At 42.6% G+C, this 18,256-nt stretch overlaps 1 protein-coding gene across 2 annotated transcripts in view; it reads left to right on the top strand.

The window, feature by feature from the left end:
• Nucleotides 1-974: 974 nt before the first annotated feature.
• CACNA2D2 (calcium voltage-gated channel auxiliary subunit alpha2delta 2) overlaps nucleotides 975-18,256 on the top strand; it is a 518,774-nt gene continuing 501,492 nt past the window's right edge. For both annotated transcript variants that reach the window (XM_053377415.1, XM_053377414.1), the window contains exon 1: nucleotides 975-1,612. In XM_053377415.1, the coding sequence (XP_053233390.1) occupies nucleotides 1,488-1,612 (125 nt within the window). In that variant the 5' untranslated portion in view covers nucleotides 975-1,487. The remainder of the gene's footprint in view (nucleotides 1,613-18,256) is intronic.

The following is an 18,256-nucleotide window of genomic DNA, read 5'->3' as shown; positions in this document are numbered from 1 at the left end:
CCTTCTCAGGGATCGGCCTCAAATTATGTACAGTGGTACCTCGGGTTAAGAACTTAATTCGTTCTGGAGGTCTGTTCTTAATGTGAAACTTTTCTTAACCTGAAGCACCACTTTAGCTAGTGGGGCCTCCCGCTGCTGCCGCACCACTGCATCGCAATTTCTGTTCTCATCCTGAAGCAAAGTTCTTAACTTGAGGTACTATTTCTGGGTTAGTGGTGTCTGTAACCCGAGGTACCACTGTACAGAATTTCTCCTGCCCCCCCCAATTTAATTTCCTATAATAGCAGCCTAGAGGAACTCGCAGCTGATGAGTCTGTTTGATTGGCAGGTGTTAACTTTCATGGTCCAAAACAGTGGATGTACTCCTGGGGTAATAATAATAATAATAATAATAATAATAATAATAATAATAATAATAATAATTTATTTATACCGCGCCCTCCCCAGCCAAGACCGGGCTCAGGGCGGCTAACAACCAATAATTGTTGCGCTACCTGCGTTAGAGAGGTGGGGGAGAAGAGCTGGGCGCAGATTCAAGCGGAGTGACCTGCATTAAACTGCCTACACACCGAGAGAGTTTGCCAGGCTAGGGTAAATGGTACGCACCAGTTGTAGAAGAGGGAAGCGGTGGGGGCGGGGGACAGAAATCCGCTTCGCTAGCACTTGCGGGGTCAAGAGGAGCGCAAGTTTAACAGGACCCGGCCAATGTGGCTGCACCGACTGCCTCGCACGTGCCCTGGCGGCAAAGGCACGCGAGCGCGCCAGCCCCCCTGCTGCCACGAGCAGGCGAGGGCGAGTGCGTGACGCTTGGCGGGGGGCGCGCGCAGCAGCTCGGGCCGCCTGGGCCCAGCGAAAGGTCCAGAGGCTGAGAGGACGCTGGTTCGCCAGGCGCCGGCTGTCTCGGGAGCATGCGCCGTGGTGGCTGCCGAGGATGGAGAGCGTTCCGAAGCGAGGGGAGGGCGGCGGGAAGAGAGGGATGCGGAGAGGAGGGGGAGGAGGAGGAGGGATGCGAGGGGAGGAGGCTGGGCAGGTTGGCCGCCTATTTGAGGGAAAGTAGCAGTTTGTATTCGCTCAGTGTTTGCCACAACGGAGCCGAGCCCGCCGCGTGAGGGCCGGAGCGAGCAGCAGCAGCAGCAGCCACCGCCGCCGCCACCCGCCTGGCTGGCTGTGTAGGGAGCCCCAGCCGCGTTATCCCGACCCCCTCCTCTCTCGCCTCAGCCTCCCGAGAGCTGCCCCGCTCGTGGCATTTGAGTGTGGGGACGGAGGGCGGGAAGGAGGCTGCGGCCGCCACCACTTGCTTATAGCTGACTGACTGGACTCTTGCGCCTCTCTGGAGTAGCCGGAGGAGATCCAGCGGCGCCGGTCCCTCAGAGAAGCCCCTCGCAGGTTCCCAGCCCGAGCGGGGAGGGTGTCTTTGGCAGCCCAGCGCCACCGCCGCCGGGGAGAGGGTGAAGAGTTGGTGCCGCCGCTGAATTTTTAATGGAAAAATGGCGTTCTCCGCTCAGACCTGCGGCGCATCTTGCATCGTCCCGGCTCTGTGCAGCCAAATAATCCTGTGCCTCGTCCTCTCGGCTCCCGCCGCGGATGGCTACAGCTTTCCCCAGCAGTACACGTAAGTGAGAGCCCCTCGCCCATGTAGGCTGCCAGGGCAGGCAGGCAGGCAGGCACCTGGCAGTCGTAGCAGCAGCAGCAGCAGCCTCCGCCGCGGGCGAGTGCAGCCTCTGGCTGGCTGGCTGACGGGCGCTCGCCTCGCAACTTGATTCGGATTGCCTGCCGGGGGGGCGACTGCTTTGGCACTTGTCCCACTCCAAGTACCTGCAGCGATACTACTTCAGTTGTTCTTAGGGTTTTTTGTTTATTTATTTATTTATTAAAGAAATAGTGCAGCCGATCTGCATTGCCCAGGGCTACTCAGATGTCGAGGGGACGTTTGGGGGGGAGGGGGGGTCCCATTTTAGTTGGGGCGGATGGGAGAAGTTGGCCAGCGCGCAGGTTCTCTCTTCCCCCGACTCCCGCTCGCCCAGAGGCTTAGGCACATATCAAGCGCTGTTCCGGATCCTAGCCAACTACACCTTCCGAAGTGGTGGGGTGAAGTTGTGTGTGTACCATATCTCTATGTGTTCCAAAATGCCTGACCGAGATAACTCCTTTATCATTTTTTAAACAATACCTAAGAAACCCTTTCCTTAAGTGCTGAAGAAGCACTTAAGCAACTGTAAACAAGCAAAAGACCAACAGGACAATATATTAGCGTTAACACTTCGCTGGAGAACTGTTAATATGTGCAAAGTTTCGAAATATCACACGAAGTAGTGAGGAACATATTTAGTTGTGCTCCATTGTTTACACCTATATCTGTGTTTGAAATAGCTACGACTTCAGTACGAATGTTGGCAGCAGCAAATTTCTATTTTTAAACTCCTCTTTGCTGTGGCTTCATCAGTTTCTGCATTCTCTCCCCCCACCCTCCAACACTTCTTTATATAAAACTGTTGGCGTGAGGGTCCTAACATAATCTTCTTAGGAGTGGAATGAAGGTTGCTGAAGTTCTTAAGGTTTTTGGTTTCTAAGTGGGATTTTTTTTTTTTAAAAAAGAAAAATACATATTGAAATTTTAATTTGAGTCATGGAAGAAACAGATGTCTTTTATGGCTTACAGGTGCACCCACACAAACTCTCCAGCCCAGGTATATATAGCGGAGTTTTAAATGACTAATGTATTGATAGTTGCATTGCATGCAGCATCTATGGCTCTATTGTTGTTGTTGTTATGCCTGAACTGAGACAAATTGATTCCAGTCTGCTGAGACCAAAGATTGGAAAGCATCCTACTATGAGATTGGGAGGTGAGAGGCAACATATCAAATGTCTTTCAGTAGCAAATGGTTTGCCGCTGAGGAGATTGCCACATTCATTGAGAGCCTATTCTCCTAGACATTTCTGATCATGGTAGCTGCAGGAAATGCAGCATTTTGAGGCACAAAACATCACTGTTCTTGGGGCTTGGAAGTTGTCATTGTGTCCATTTGTCACCTGCTTCTTTCAGCGAAGAAATGTTTTCATGACACAAATCAATAATAATGGTCACATTGACCTTAACATCCCATTGGTATTTCGGGTACAATAGTTTAGATTGAATCCTTCAGAGGGCTTCAATTATAATAAATTGGTACAACTATGATAACATATTTTAGCAATATTACTTGGAAATATATTTTTAATGTGTGTGACCTGCTGAAGGACATACTTGGCATTGAATGCTTGCTTAAAGACCCATGTAAAGATGCAATGTGGGTTCTTTCCTTAGTGAAACACTTTTCAGTCCTTATTTTCAATCATTATGGCTTGCTACAATGGTTTGCAGCCCCTAATGGTGCCCTCCTCCCCTTTTAAGTTTCCTGTATTATTTCTTTGCCCACCACAACTCTCTCTCTCCCCCCCCTTCCTTCTCCTCTGGAGGTTCCATGTTACATTCCTTCTTTCCTTTGGAGCTGAGCCTCCACACACTACTGACCCCTGAGACTTAGCGGCAGGGCTCCCTTTCTGTCACTTTCCCTGCCAAACATGCATACAAATTCCACTGGGATATAAAGTTCAGAGAGGTTTCTGCCTGGAGTGAGGGAGACAAAACACTTGTTCATTGCTAAATGTTTAGGGTTTGAACTTGCAGCCTTCCTGTTTGAATGAGTAGTCCTTACTCATGCAAGGAGTCTCTTTAGAAATAACCAGTTTCCCTCTTTGTGTGAACGATCACTAAAACAGCCCAACCTCTCAATCATTCTGTGTCAGTGTTTTCCTAGAAAATGAATTCGGAACATAACACGGTTAATTAAAAATGAATTACTTTGTTGTACTTATACAAGTTGTAGTTCCTATTCAGATTTCTTTAACTTAATATAGTTTATAAATAACTTTCTCATACACAAGAAGTTAGAATTATTGCAAGATCTGTTCTCAACCTTTAGCATGAATTAATTATTGGGGAAATGGGCATTGTGGTTCCAGTACGCACGTACTTCACCTGGGAGTAAAACCAATTGAGCTCATCAGGACTCATTTCTGAATAGACATAAATAGAACTGAATGGCACAAGATGTGTTTCCTTATCTGCTCTCCTGTCAGTTGTAGAAGTCACTGACTGTCAGGTGTGCTATACAGTAATTCATTTTTGCCAAGTAAGAATACTCAAGTAATTTATAACTATTTTAGACAGGGGGGAGAGGGATTTATCCAGACTGTGCAGTATAACATGAGGCCACATACGTTTTGGGGGAGCTGTGTTAGCTGATATTACAAATCAATACAAATAAGCAGGTTTTAATTTGCCCATTTGGTGCTTGGATGTTCCTTAAAAACCTCTCTTCTTGTATCTACAAACCTCATTGTAATGACCCTTGAATTTTTTGTAAAAAAAAACTGTATTGATAAAACAGGTCAAATTTTGCAGAGATTCTTGGTCTTCTGAGTATAAGGTAATTTTTTGTTATTTTGTACATTGCTCTCTCTATGTTGGAGTTGACAATGAAGATTATGGGGTTAAGCCAAAGGCCTTGTGGAAAAGGTGGGTTTTGAAGAGAGGTTTGAAGGAATATTTGAGGGGATATTGTATCACAGCTGAGAATGATACTGAGCTTTTAAAATTAGAAACACTCTTAACTTTTAGAGATTGTTCCTGCTGAATTACTACCTCTCTCTCTTTCTCTCTCCACACGGATGTAATACATATATATATAAAATTATCAAGTATAAGGGCTTAGCCTTCATAACTATTTCTAGAGCTGCCTCCCATTACAGCAGGCTGTCTTGCCTGCAGCATGCAGAATGATTAGAGTATTTGCACTTGGATTGCTGCGACTCAGATATGATTTAAACATTCACAGTGGTTTTGCATATCAGTTCCTAGTTCTGTCCCCTAGTAAACCTCTGGTGTTTCATATTATCTCTCTCTTCCTGGGTAGCATGGTTTTAATCATCTTATGCTGAGCTAAGGAAGGCTTGGCTCAGCCTGTTGTCTAACGTAGAATTTCTCATCGAGATTTAAAAAGCAAAATCCGAGATTGGAACAGGCCCATTCACTTGGGCATGTTGGGTGGTATGCACTTGATTGACAAGTTGCTTTTGGTGACTGGGTATGCCTGTGTACACAGATGGGATTAAGGGCTTTGCTCTTTGATGCTGATTCTTCTTTTAAATACTTTTCAGCATTGGCTAACTGGTACTAAATAGAAGCAGGATCTTGTGGAGGCTGATGTGGAGTGAAAGAGGATCCTGTATAACAATTGATCACTTAAGAAGCTATTCTCATGTTTGAGTCCACATTTAACTTATACAAGACATTACTAGGAATTAAACTATGCGGGAGCAGAGCGGAGTAATCCAAATCCAAATTCCAAAGCTGCAGTTATGTTGGTCTGTTTCAATCAAAACAATATAGATTCCTGTTGCACCTTAAAGGCTGACAAATATATTCAGACATAAGCTTTCATGGGTTAGAGTCCACTTCACCAGAGACAGAAAATATAAATTGTTATCAGCATTGTAACCTTTAAACAAGTTGGTTATCTTTTGTATTTGAAATAAATTTTCCAAAGGCTGGAGAGCTATTTCTGATTAAGGAAATGAATATGCTTTGTACCTACCGCTTTCCATAAATGTGAGATCTTTATTAGTTTATCCTATTGTCTGGCAGTATGGCTTATTTGTTGCTTTGCTTGAATTCCCACCCGAGATATAGTTATTTATTCCTATGGGATGCATATTATTCATTTTTTTAAAAAATGGCAGTTAGAAACGTTGTGTGATGTTTTGTCTGATATTAGGCACCACACATTTGAAAACGGGTGATATAATATAAACATGTAAAACAAAGATCACTGTGAGATCAGGATGCTGGACTAGGGCTCTTCTCATGTTCATTGACTACCTTTAAGACCCACTGAGAAATGTCCAGTCTTGCTGCTTTCAGCAAACCAGATGGTTAAGGGTCAAGCATATATTGTATGTACTTGGTCTAACTTCTCCATGCACTCTGTCTACATCTTCAGGACCAGCAACCTGAAAGGGATCCATGAAAGCTTGGTGAGACAGCACAATAGCACCATCTGTCTCCAATCTTGCTTCAAAAGTAGAATCAAAGTCTGAACTGATGCAAGCGATTTTACCTGTGAAAACTTTCAAAACAGTCACAGTGGTTCATGAGTTGTTCCTTCACTTCCCTGACTTTACCAAGTTGTAGAAAGCCTTTTACCACTGGAGAGGCTCCACTAGATGACACTGAGCAGATGTAATGGTGTCAGAGAAGTGAGATTTGGTAGCTGTCACCACTGCCAAAGAATAGATGATGATGATGATGATGATGATGATGATGATTTATTTATATGCTGTCCATCTGACTGGGTCCATCTTGCCCCAGCCACTTTGGGCAGATCCCAACAAAATATTAAAAACACAATGAAACATCAAACATTAAAAACTTCAGTATACAGCACTGCCTTCAGATGTCTTCCAAAAGTTGTGTAGTTCTTTATCAATTTGACACCTGATGGGCAGGTGTTCGACAGGGCAGGTGCCACTACTGAGAAGACCCTCTGCCTGGTTTCTTGTAACTTCACTTCTCAAAGTGAGGGAACCATAAGAAGGCCCTTAGAGCTGGATCACGGTGTCTGCGAGACACTCCTTCAGGTATCCAGGGTTGAGGCAGTTTAGGGTTTTAAAGGTCAGCACAACACTTTGAATTGTGCTCAGAAATGTACTGGGAGTCAATGTAGATCCTTTAGGATTGGTGTTATATGGTCCCGGCGGCCACTCACAGCCACCAGTCTAACTGCCACATTCTGGATTAGTTGTAGTTTCCGAATCACCTTCAAAGGTAGCCCCATGTAGAACGCCTTGCAGTAGTCCAAGCAGGAGATAACTACAGCATGTAACACTCTGGTGAGACAGTGCACAGGCAGGTAGGGTCTCAGCCATCATTCCAGGTGGAGCTGGTAGACAGCCGTCCTGGACACAGAATTAACCTGTGCCTCCATGGACAGCTGTGCCCCCAAATGACCCCAAGGATGCACACGTGGTCCTTTGGTGGCACAGTTACCCCATTCAGGACCAGGGAGTCCCCCACACCTGCCTGCCCTCTGTCCCCTAGAATAGTACTTCTGTCTTGTTGGGATTCAACCTTAATCTGTTAACTACAATCCATCCTCCAACCTCCTCCAGACACTCACACAGGACATTCACCAGCCTCACTGGTTCCAAGTTAAACAATAGATAGAACTGGGTATCATCTGCATATTGATGAACACCCAGCTGAAACCCCCTGATGATTTCTCTCAGTGGCTTCATATAGATATTGAAAAGCATAGGGGATAGGATAGAGCCGTGAGGCATCCCACAAGTGAGCTCCCAGGGGTCCGAACACTCATCCCCCAACACCACTTTCTGGACACCCCCAGAAGGAGCGGAAGCACTGCATAACAGTGCCTCTAGGTCCCAACCCCCCAAATGGTCCTGAAGGATAAGATGGCAGATATTTATACTGCTCCTGGAACCTTGATGAGCACAGCTAGGATGGGTTAAATCCATCCTCTACCTAGGTTGGAATTCTCACCCAGGATTAAATCCTGGACTGTGGTGATGATACCATTCAACCATCTAGCATCAAGGAGCAGCACATTAAGGCTTAACAAATTACTTAGAAGTCTTCCAGGAACTGTAGATCTAGAGTAAGGATTGGACCTCAATAGTAGGCCTCTGTCTAAACCACATTCTATGTTTATGCAGATTTTCTTCCACAACAGAGTGTATGGAAAATGCAGCACCATGGTTAGCACCCCCTTTGTGAATGGTCTGCAGAGATCTATCTCAGAATTTGTGGAACACAGTATGTTCCTAGTCTATACTGAACACAGTTTGGGAGGACATTGTATTTAATAAAGGCATGTCCTCCCTGAAGCACTCTGAGACTCCTATGAGTATTATCTGTGAGAATCTTGGCTCTGCCTGAAGGAGCATTTTGTGGAAACCTGAAAGGTTGTAAACTCTTATCAACTGAAGTTGAAGATGGTCCACTAAAAGCTATTATCCTATCTGCTTGCTGAAAGGCTTGGCAGTCAGTTATGCAGCACAAACAGAAAGAAGATAGACAGGAAAAATGGTTGGCAATATTTTACCTTGTCATTAAATCTCCTTTCTTTTAACTTCCATCCAAGCTTGTTTTAGATGTGACTCGTTCGGAAAATTAAATCAATACAGAAATAACTGATGAATCAAATTACTGCCAAAATCTTAAATAGTTCTAATGATACTTTAGTTTCCCCTCATTTTAAATTATCCGCACAGTTCTTTGCTTAAAATGCTTCCTTCTCTGGCAGGTGAGAAGAGGAATGCAATTTTATTCATGGAGTTCAGAATGTATCAAAATGGCCGGCACCTGGAGCAAATAACCAAGAAAAGTTGGTTGGTTATCTATGGTGTGTTCTGCAGGAACACATTGAACCATGCATCCGCTCACCATCAATTAGCTCCTGCAGCCTGGCATCTTGGAAAATCAGCATAGGTTCTTCAATGAACACCAATCAATCAATCAATCAATCAATCAATCAATCAATCTTTGTCTCTTAGTTTAGGCTGTTAGGCTCATAAATATATTTGAAGGTGAACTTTGAAAGCAAAAAAGAAATAATTGAGTCTAATGGTGGTTTATATTTATGGATCTATTAGATTAATTAATAAATTAGATAAATAAATTAATTAGATAAATTGATATTTTTCAGTGTTCAATATTTTTGCACACAACTTGCATGAGTTGACAGCTAATGAAGCAATAAGATTTCCTCCCCTCCTGCAGCTCTCTGCAGCCCCCCCCCCCCAAATCAGCTCCAGGTATCTGGGAGATCCTTCAGAGCAGATTTTGGTAGGATGAGGGGAATGCAAGGCAGGAGGAGAGGAGAAGCATGTCCATTTCACTCACTTGGATAGCACTGGATGCAATCCCTGTTCAATACCAGTGTGTATTTTTTGTAATCTTTTTTGTAAACTTCTTGAAGGTTTTATGACAAACAAGCAATATAGAAATTGTTGTGAAATAAATAAATAATAAAATAGGATTGAAGAGGTATGCCAGGGTAGGCAGTGTAGGGTTGTGATAATAATTTTGAGAACTGGGATATAGTAGGGACTAAAAACATGAGTTGTGAGCCAAAAAGCTCCTGCTTTAGGTCCCACCTCAACCACAAATCTCTCACAGCTTCATCTTCAACTACTGTTCGCAGATAGAATAGTGGCCTGTCTTACAGGGCTGCTGGAGAGAACAAAAAAGCTTCATTTGCTGCTCATGCAGCCATGTATTCTGACTGTAAAGGTAAAGGGACCACTGACTGTTAGGTCCACTTTCGGATGACTCTGGGGTTGCAGCAGGGACTGAGCAACGGGAGCTCACCCCATCACAGGGATTCGAACTGCTGACCTTCTGATCGGCAAGCCCTAGGCTCTGTGGTTTAACCCACAGCGCCACCCACGTCCTATTCGGACTGTAGTGAGCCACAATAAAACAGACTGAAACATACAGTGGAAAGTAGTATGTAAATACATCCTCACATATTTAAAGCCAAATCACTCCACTACCTCAGAGGCTTTTCTCCTAAGATCTATGCCGAGCTGGAAATGATTAATGGAATATTCATTCTGATTTGATTTTTTTTCTGTTTCTTTTCAAATCTGGGAACTAGTCATGCAGTACACTACAAAGTTTTGCTTACTTGGTGTTCAGTATGTGCCTTCCATTGTTGATCATACTGCTCCATGTACTGGAAAATGTTCACCACAGTACCTTTAATAAAAACTCCTGGTGAACTGAGTCTTCTCATTCCCTTTCTGTGCTACAAGCACTTTGATAAGAAATGGCGGGTGAAGAAGAATGAACCTTGGTTCACAATGTTTTGTAATGAAATAAGGTCCAAAGAAACATTATGTTGAACGTCAAACCTTTGCAAAGGTGTGGGTGTGCGTGCACACACACACACAAGTTGTGATGATTTAAAAGCAGACCTTCACAATTTGTGGCCAGCCGAGCTGGACAACCCAATCTATTTTGGCCTGTCATTTGCTTGATAATCCTTCCCTGCCCCCAGGCACATACAGCTGAGCTGAGCTGAGCTTTGGATACCTTGATGGCAAGCTAGCCCTTCAATACAGCTCCTTGAGTGACCTTAAGAGTTTAAATGAAACTCAATGGAATCCCACATCAGGTGAGTAAAGAATCAGTTCTGTTGTGCCAAGTGGACACACAGTATTTCAGTGTCTTGAAGCCTTTGGAACTGGCTGTGGATTCACCCACATGAGTAGAAAGGAAAATGCTAAGTGGCACACATTGTATCTTAAGACTCTTCAGTGAAGAGAATTCAGACTTCAGATAAAGCAGAATGCCTGCCATCAAATCTTTGGATCTCCCATATATAGTAACAAATAAATACAGTTCACAACCCCCAAAATGAGTTGTCTGATACTTTTTAAGGCATTTCTGGATTTCAGACACAGCCATTATTAGTCTTTACATGCATTTTAAAATTTTTGGCATTGATACTGCTTTCACGAATGACTCCAGAACTCCCCCCCCATTTTCTTAGCAATATATATTATATCTCAAGAAAACACAGATACAACAATCAATGCTATAAGAAAGAGAGGAAGTTCAGGTATCCCGAGTGCTACCCCACCAACCCCATAGAAAGGAGAGCAATAGAATACTTCCTGCTGTTTTGAGAGTATGGGTCTTTTGTTTTCTAGAAGTTGAGTTCTTCTGCTTACCCATCTCCATATATTATGTATGGGGCACTGGCTAGTTATTCTGGGATGCTTGGATGAGAACCAAAGAAATGGACCTCAGGGCTGGGAACAACCAGGAACACAGTTTGCATATCTAGGCTCTCAAGTTGCTTTCCCAATGTGATACACTGTTGTAGATTCACAGGTGTTCATGTTATAGGGAAAATGAAAAATCCAAGTGTCTCCAGTCAGTCTAAATTGGGAGAAAACTATTCCATGACCTCAATATGTCTTTCACTGTGGAAAACATTTGTTGAACAATACTGCTTATCAAGAATGTTCTTTAATACCCACTCCATTCAATTCCAGTACCCCCAATGTGGTGTCTCAGTAGGGAAGTGAGGAAGTTTTGGGTAAAAGATTTATTTCCAGATACATACAGGCTGCTAGTGTGACCATCTGTCACTTGTACTATTTATCCAGTTTTAAAAGTATTTCACTTACTAATTAAGAGATCTGAAGGTGGCTCATGACCAATATCCTCTGCTGTGACTGAGGCATATTTAGAGTGGAGTAATGATGTGTGGACATGGGTGGCGCTGTGGGTTAAACCACAGAGCCTAGGACTTGCCGATCAGAAGGTTGGTGGTTCAAATCCCTGCGATGGGGTGAGCTCCCGTTGCTCGGTCCCTACTCCTGCCAACCTAGCAGTTCAAAAGCACGGCAAAGTGCAAGTAGATAAATAAGTACTGCTCTGGCGGGAAGGTAAACGGTGTTTCCATGCGCTGCTCTGGTTCGCCAGAAGCGGCTTAGTCATGCTGGTCACATGACCCGGAAGCTGTACGCCGGCTCCCTCGGCCAATAAAGCGAGATGTGCGACGCAACCCCAGAGTTGGTCACAACTGGACCTAATGGTCAGGGGTCCCTTTACCTTTACCTTTTTAATGATGTCATAATCAGCCTTTCCCAGCTGAGAACTACAAATTTGTTGTGCAGCAGGACAGGACAGGTTTGACTGATACCAAAATTTCATACACAGAGGCTTCTTTAGATCTGTGGCCTTCTCAAGCAAAGATAAATCCCTTCTCTAAGAAATCAGGAGAGTTTAAGTTTTTGTTTTTTGTTTTTAGTGTGTTCAAATATCACATGAGAAAAGGGTTCTTGCTCAGTGGTAGAGCATCTGATTTGCATGCAGAAGTTCACAGGTATGGTTTCTGACACAGCCAGGTACAGCTCAGAGAAAACCCTGTCTGAAATACTGGAGAGTTGCTGCTAGTCAGTCTAGACATTACTAAGCTAGGTGGACCAATGACCTGACTTAGTATAAGGCAGCTTCCTATGTTCCTATAAAATTACTCTTTAACTATGGACTTTAATTTTTCTTGGCCCAAGAACATCTCTAAGAAATGAAGTTAATAGGGCAACAGACTTTTTGTTCAGGGGTGGGCTTCTTTCCCTTCAGAATTGATTTTGGATGTGCAGTCTCTACCCCACCCCCTGCAAATCAAAGGAGAGGAAGTTTCTGAAACAAACTAAAGTTTGAAGCATGAAATAACTAAACCTGAATTAAATACAATTTGGATTAAATAAATTTAATCCAAAAAATGAAATAAAGAAAAAATTCTTCCCCAATGTTCATCATTAGTTGTTGTTGTTGTTGTTGTTGTTGTTGTTGTTGTTGTTGTTGTTGTACTATTGCATTGTTGCTCTGGAATGAACTCTGTAGTGTAGATGAATACAGCCCAAATACCATACTGACACATTGGAGCAAAATATCCTGAGTACATGCAGTCAACACTGCATTTATTATGCCGGAAGAAAAGATAAAATCATATGTGTTTGAACTGGGGGAGGGTGGCTGGTTCCATTCTCTGGAGAAGGGCTTCATCTCACTGCAAAGGTAAACCTAATGCAGCTGCTCACCATGTACAACAGCATAGGAAACCACATTTAATTATTGAAGGTATGGAAGCCAGTGAGTGTTGCAGGATTCTGAACCTGAAGCCAGTTAGATCTGGACTGTAGCTTCACTGAGTGCACCACCCCCACCCTCAACTGCAGGGCCAGATAAGACACAGTGCTGTACTCTTTGGAAAATACTTAACCAAATTCTGTTTTTAAGAATTTTGTGAGCTTGATTGCATTTTATAATGACAGTAAAATATATAGTGATGTTACAGGTTTAGAGGGTCAGTCAGGTGGTGCCCTGAGTCCCTTCCTGTTCTTGGGGCCCACTACCCAGTAAGGGTTAAAAGCTGAGTGGAGGATTCCATTGCTAACTAGGCCTTAGCTTGCCACTTAAGCACCATCCTTAGTACAACCAAAGAAGTTGCTCTCTGTGTAGGGTAAATGGGTGGGGCTTTCTCCTTCCCACCTGGCTGGTAGTTAGAAGAATAATAGTAGTAGTTGTATGTGAGCTAAGCAGAGAGGCAGACGAGAAGTTGGTGAGATAGTTTTGATTTGTGTGGAATCCAAGCTGTGACTAATGGAGAAGCAAGACCTGTTACTACTGTGAGCCCTTCCATCTTAGGCTCAGTGTAAATAAATCACACTCTGTGCTGACCCTCATTCCAAGGAACCTGAACCCTCGGTAAGTGCCTGGAACCCCTGGAATCTCTCACCGCTCAAAGATTGGGCTGGTGTGTAGCAGTATTATCTTTCTTACCAATGAATGTGAATGTGAAGCCTCAGGAGAGTCAACATGAACTCAACAGAAAGAAGTGTGTATCTGCCTACACATGAATGAGTGTGCAGTCTGTGAGGTATTGCTGTAGAAAATAATTTTTCTCCAGTCTCTCATGTTCTTAAATGAAAAAGTTCAGTGTTTGGTAAGTAATCATCAGGATGTTTTAGAAAGCTGATGTTGAATGTGACTCTTGTTTGTCTTGATCAATTTGTACTTAAGATGAGTAAAGCATTGTCTCTCTTTATAGCCAAAGACCACAGAAATCCCAGGGTCTTTTGCAAGGCACACCTTTAGTCTGTACCTATGACTTACACTTACAATCCTCATAAATCAACCCACAGACACATTATTTAAGCTTCAACAGCCATCACACATCTCCATCTATGAATGCTCTGTGACTGTCTTAAATTTCACAGTGTTCCCAGGAGGATTTTCGTGTTGGGCTTGTGTTAATTTCCTTCTATAAGGGGAAATATAATCCACTTTCTGTATGGAGGTCTTAACTTTGGTGTGTATGTGCATGGGATAGTAGATGGGTGAGTGGGTAGCCTTTATCTTGGAGGGATGACATCTCACAGGTATTCAAATATACTCCTCTATATACTGAGTACTTCTGAAGTTTCACTACTCCAATGCAGATTTAGGATTTATAGTTGTAAGAAAAGTGGGATTGCTGAATGTGAGCAGTGCCAAATCAGGGAGAGGATAGATCAGAATATGCAGAGATTGGGCTTCAGTGCTCTCAATAGTTTTTTGTGCCTCTTTCATTGAGTAAAAGAACTATAATTATGAAAAAGCGGTAAATGTAGTCATATTTCGCTTATTTGCATGACATATTCATATGGCTGTGTTCTATGCTTTTTGGAACAGAAGTTGAATCTTCTTTTGTGAGGGTGCATATAACCCACATGGAGTTCATCTGTGGTCCTCCTGCTTGCTTTTCTCATGTTGCATTGTTGAGGTAAAGTAGAACTGTAAATCATTTATAAAAGGGACAGAACGAAGTGTCTAGATTTCACCACTACTCTTTTACTTGGCTAAAAGGATTTATTCTTCTCTTTGCTCTGTGATATCTTGTATACAGTGCCATCTTTATGTGTTTCATTTCCTGTGGAAGGTGAGATACTATCTACTTTGAATTAGAATGCACCTGTGGGTGAGGGGTATGCTCTAAGGGTGTGTATCAGCTTCGTGTGGGAGCCAATAGCAAGGCCACCCAGAGCCATTTGGGGGTGTTCTCCCCTGTTGCATTAAATGTCAATGTCAAAAACACCCTCTGAGTCAGTTTAGCCCCAAAGCCACAGATAACTCGGGTCACTGATGCTCTGTTTTTAATTACAGAATTGCTGTGTTTTCTTCTATTCCTATGTTTCTTGAAATACATAGGTTCTGGAAGAAGTGAGACTGTTCAGAACGTTGCCTGCAAAGCAGTGAAGAGCTCTAGATATTAAGCACAGTAGTATATGATATGTAAAAAGTTAAAAGCTTCATTAAAAATATATATCCTATATTGCTCTTCTTTAATAAAGTTATAAAGAAAAGTTCATTCTCTTTACTCCTCCACCAAAAGGTCCTGGACCTATTTATCTGCAATTTCACATGCTTAATCAACTCCAGAGTAGTTTCCATGTCTCTAAATTCCATCCACTTTGGCCCAAAGTGGGAAATGCGGTAACACTTTTTATATTTTCCGCTATAGTGACAGGGTGGGTTAGGAGCCAAATTATAGACTGAAGCACAGGACAACTTAGAAACATCAGAAGTTTTAAAAGCACACAGATGCAAGATGAATTTGGGGGATGGTGTGGGGCATGCACACCCTAAGTATGTGTATAGCATCCATACGTACATGTTTTGGAGCGGAATCTTTGACTTAATACTCTCTACCAGTTTCTGGCAGTGCATGAACCTGATTATTTGCATTGAATTCATCTTTAAAAAATAAAATAAAAAGCCAGTTAACAAATCTGCTCTTTAGCAGCTTTTGGGAAAGTAAGCATATGGCCTTCTCACTGGAAAGTGGGTCTGCCATGTCATATGGGAATCACAGATGAGTGGAGGATGTGCCTGCAGCCAAGATGAGCATGTGAACAATTTAATCTACTTACTTCCATCTATAATTATATCCATCTTTTCACCAGCAGCCCTACCTTATGTTGTAGCATTGACTTTTTTTGTCTTATCTCCAGGTTTTGAGGGGCTCTTGGGCAGGGGTATCTCAGTAGGGTTGTCTCATGGAGTGGGCAATCTCCTTGGCACTGTCAGCTCTACATTGCCTTCTCCCTGCAGACCTGTACACTTAGAAGGCAGGTGAAAAAGCAGCAAAAGTTAGGAGGCGGGTCAGGGGGTTTAAGCAGTGGGGAACCTGTTGAAACGTGGGCCTTGGAAGGTGCTGTATGATGTCAACCCCGGACATTGTTCTTTTTTAGATGGAGTATAAACCCTGATCTTGACTGCTTAGTTTTAGAGCTTCTGTCCATGCCTTATTTTTCCCTTATGTTATAAAGGATTTTTGTCAGTACTTTGGTTTAGAGGTATATTGTTGCTTGGTGTCATGACCCATGAAAGCTACCTGCATTGTGTTAGTGATTTTATATAGTTGTCAACTGATTAAATACTTTTTCAGGAAAAATGCCTATGCAGGAATGGAATATTCCTGATTATAGTCAGAACACCAGAGCCAAGATACCCATCAATATTACGGAAGGCCCAGGCTTAAAACACGCATTGTTGATATTGACTTGAACTGAACTGAACTTTGGCACCTTTGTGGTGTAAACTCCTATGCATGTTTACTCAGGGTTGAATGTCCCACTGAGTTCATCACTCAAAGTGATAGTGATCCTATGCTTCCAAGTAAGGGTGCCCAGGATAATGATGGCTTTTGATGATGGAGGAAAAGCCGTGAATTTCACACTGCACTGTAACTACTAAATTTGACTAAGGGGAGTAGGAAAAGATCACCAAAAGTGGATGTTTGGAAATTCAGAAGTCCTGAAGAATTTTTGCTTGTGAGCAAAACAACTGACTGAACAGTTTATATATTTTAGCCTGTACAGCTCTAATTTTTAAGGTGCTTTGGTTGCCGCACTCTGAAGGTTGCAAGAGTTAGTAATCCAAATATAGAAAGTGCACAATTTACATGTTTAGTATTTGGAATAAAGCCAATATACCTTGCATATAGTTTCTTTATTTGTAGTTCCTTCCACTGCAATTCTTAACTGCTTGAAAAATTGCACTTAAAACAACAAATTTCCATAATGACAACCATTTCAGCATCTGCTGTTACCTTGAACCTGTACATATTCTAAAAGTGAGATTGTATGTAGTGTTTTAATCTGAACATGAAATGCAAAGCTTTAGTTTATGTTGCCGTTGTTACCATAATTATAATCCAGTGTTAGAAACTCAGATATGAAAGCTAGGATCTAAGTGGCACCTTAAACCTAGGTTATGGGTGCAGCAATGGAATGTCTAGGCACACTTTTTTATAAGAAGGATACAATGCTGAAAATGAATAAACTGCAGCTACAATATTATGTTCATTTTTCATATGGTCTAATGCTTCCCCTGCCCACCCCCCTAATATTCTTAAGAGGGTCTCTTCTCCAGTCTTCAGAGAATAGCTGGAAGTGGGGAGGCAGAAAAAGGTCCTCCTTTCCTTCCACTCTGCAGTTATAATCTGAAATCTTAGGCGCAGTACTGCGCCCAGAGCTCAAAAACTCCTCACACTAATGAAATTCCTTTTCATAAAATGTGCCTAGAACAATGGGAGTTCGAACACTGTCACAATCTAGTTAATGGAATTCTAAACTGAGAAAGTTTAGACATTTTCTGGATTGACTCCATATCATTCCAATTTGATTTCTTATTTGGGTCAAAACCCAGTCTGCTAAATATGAACCTCTGTTTCATCTTCATTGACTATCACCGGGAATCTAAAACCAACCTTTTCTTCTCTTTTCATGTAAGTGGATGAAATTTGCAGACAATTGAACCCCCTCCCCCCAGTGGATTAAGCCTACCAAATTTCAGGCAGATCCATCTGGAGTATACATGCAGTTTATTTATTTTTTAGAGAGAAAAAAATCTACCTTAAAGAAAATTCTGCCCAAATTAGATGCAACTTGCAGGCATGGCTGCCCCCTTTAAATGGATGAAGGCTGCCAAATTTCAGTGAGCTGATTTTTAACTGTTGGGGGGGAAACAATTGGAGAAGAAAAAGGCCACCCCAGTAGTCTAAGTCAGCCACCTGCACCCTGCTCTCACAGTCAAATGTGGGGAAGAATTATGACCTATGTGAAGAAGAAAAAATAATTCTTTTTTTTTTTTACTTGAGTATCTCTCCCCCAAATCGCCATGAGTGGAGTGACTTCAGAAAATGATTCACTGTGATTAAAAACTGGACATAGCCATCAAAATCCCCCCTCCCCTCAACACTCAACCTATGGGCCTTTTCCCAGTCAGTTTGGTTTTGTTTCTTAGAAAAGAAAGGAGCCAACTTTTTGGAAAAACTGAGATCACAGAGCAATGTGAAAGCTTGGGAGGTTCCCAGTGTGCCTCAAGATGCCTTGTTAGGTGCAATCAACTCTGGAACATGAGATCATGATTCAAATCACCCCAATTCACCATATTATTGGGGTACACACAGAGAGTCTCTACTAATCACCAAATTAAAATGGCCCATGGAGTTCAGCACAATCTCTTTCATTATGTAGCTAAGAAGATCGAGGCTACATATTGTGTTATTTAACATTCTGTAATATTAGGATCATGTAAATTAAATGAATTGTGCAACATAAGCTATTTACA

Source organism: Podarcis raffonei, chromosome 2 (assembly GCF_027172205.1).
Source record: "Podarcis raffonei isolate rPodRaf1 chromosome 2, rPodRaf1.pri, whole genome shotgun sequence".
NCBI lineage: Eukaryota > Metazoa > Chordata > Lepidosauria > Squamata > Lacertidae > Podarcis > Podarcis raffonei.
The sequence above is the reverse complement of the archived record's forward strand: the minus strand, read 5'-3'. Positions and strand labels throughout refer to the sequence as shown.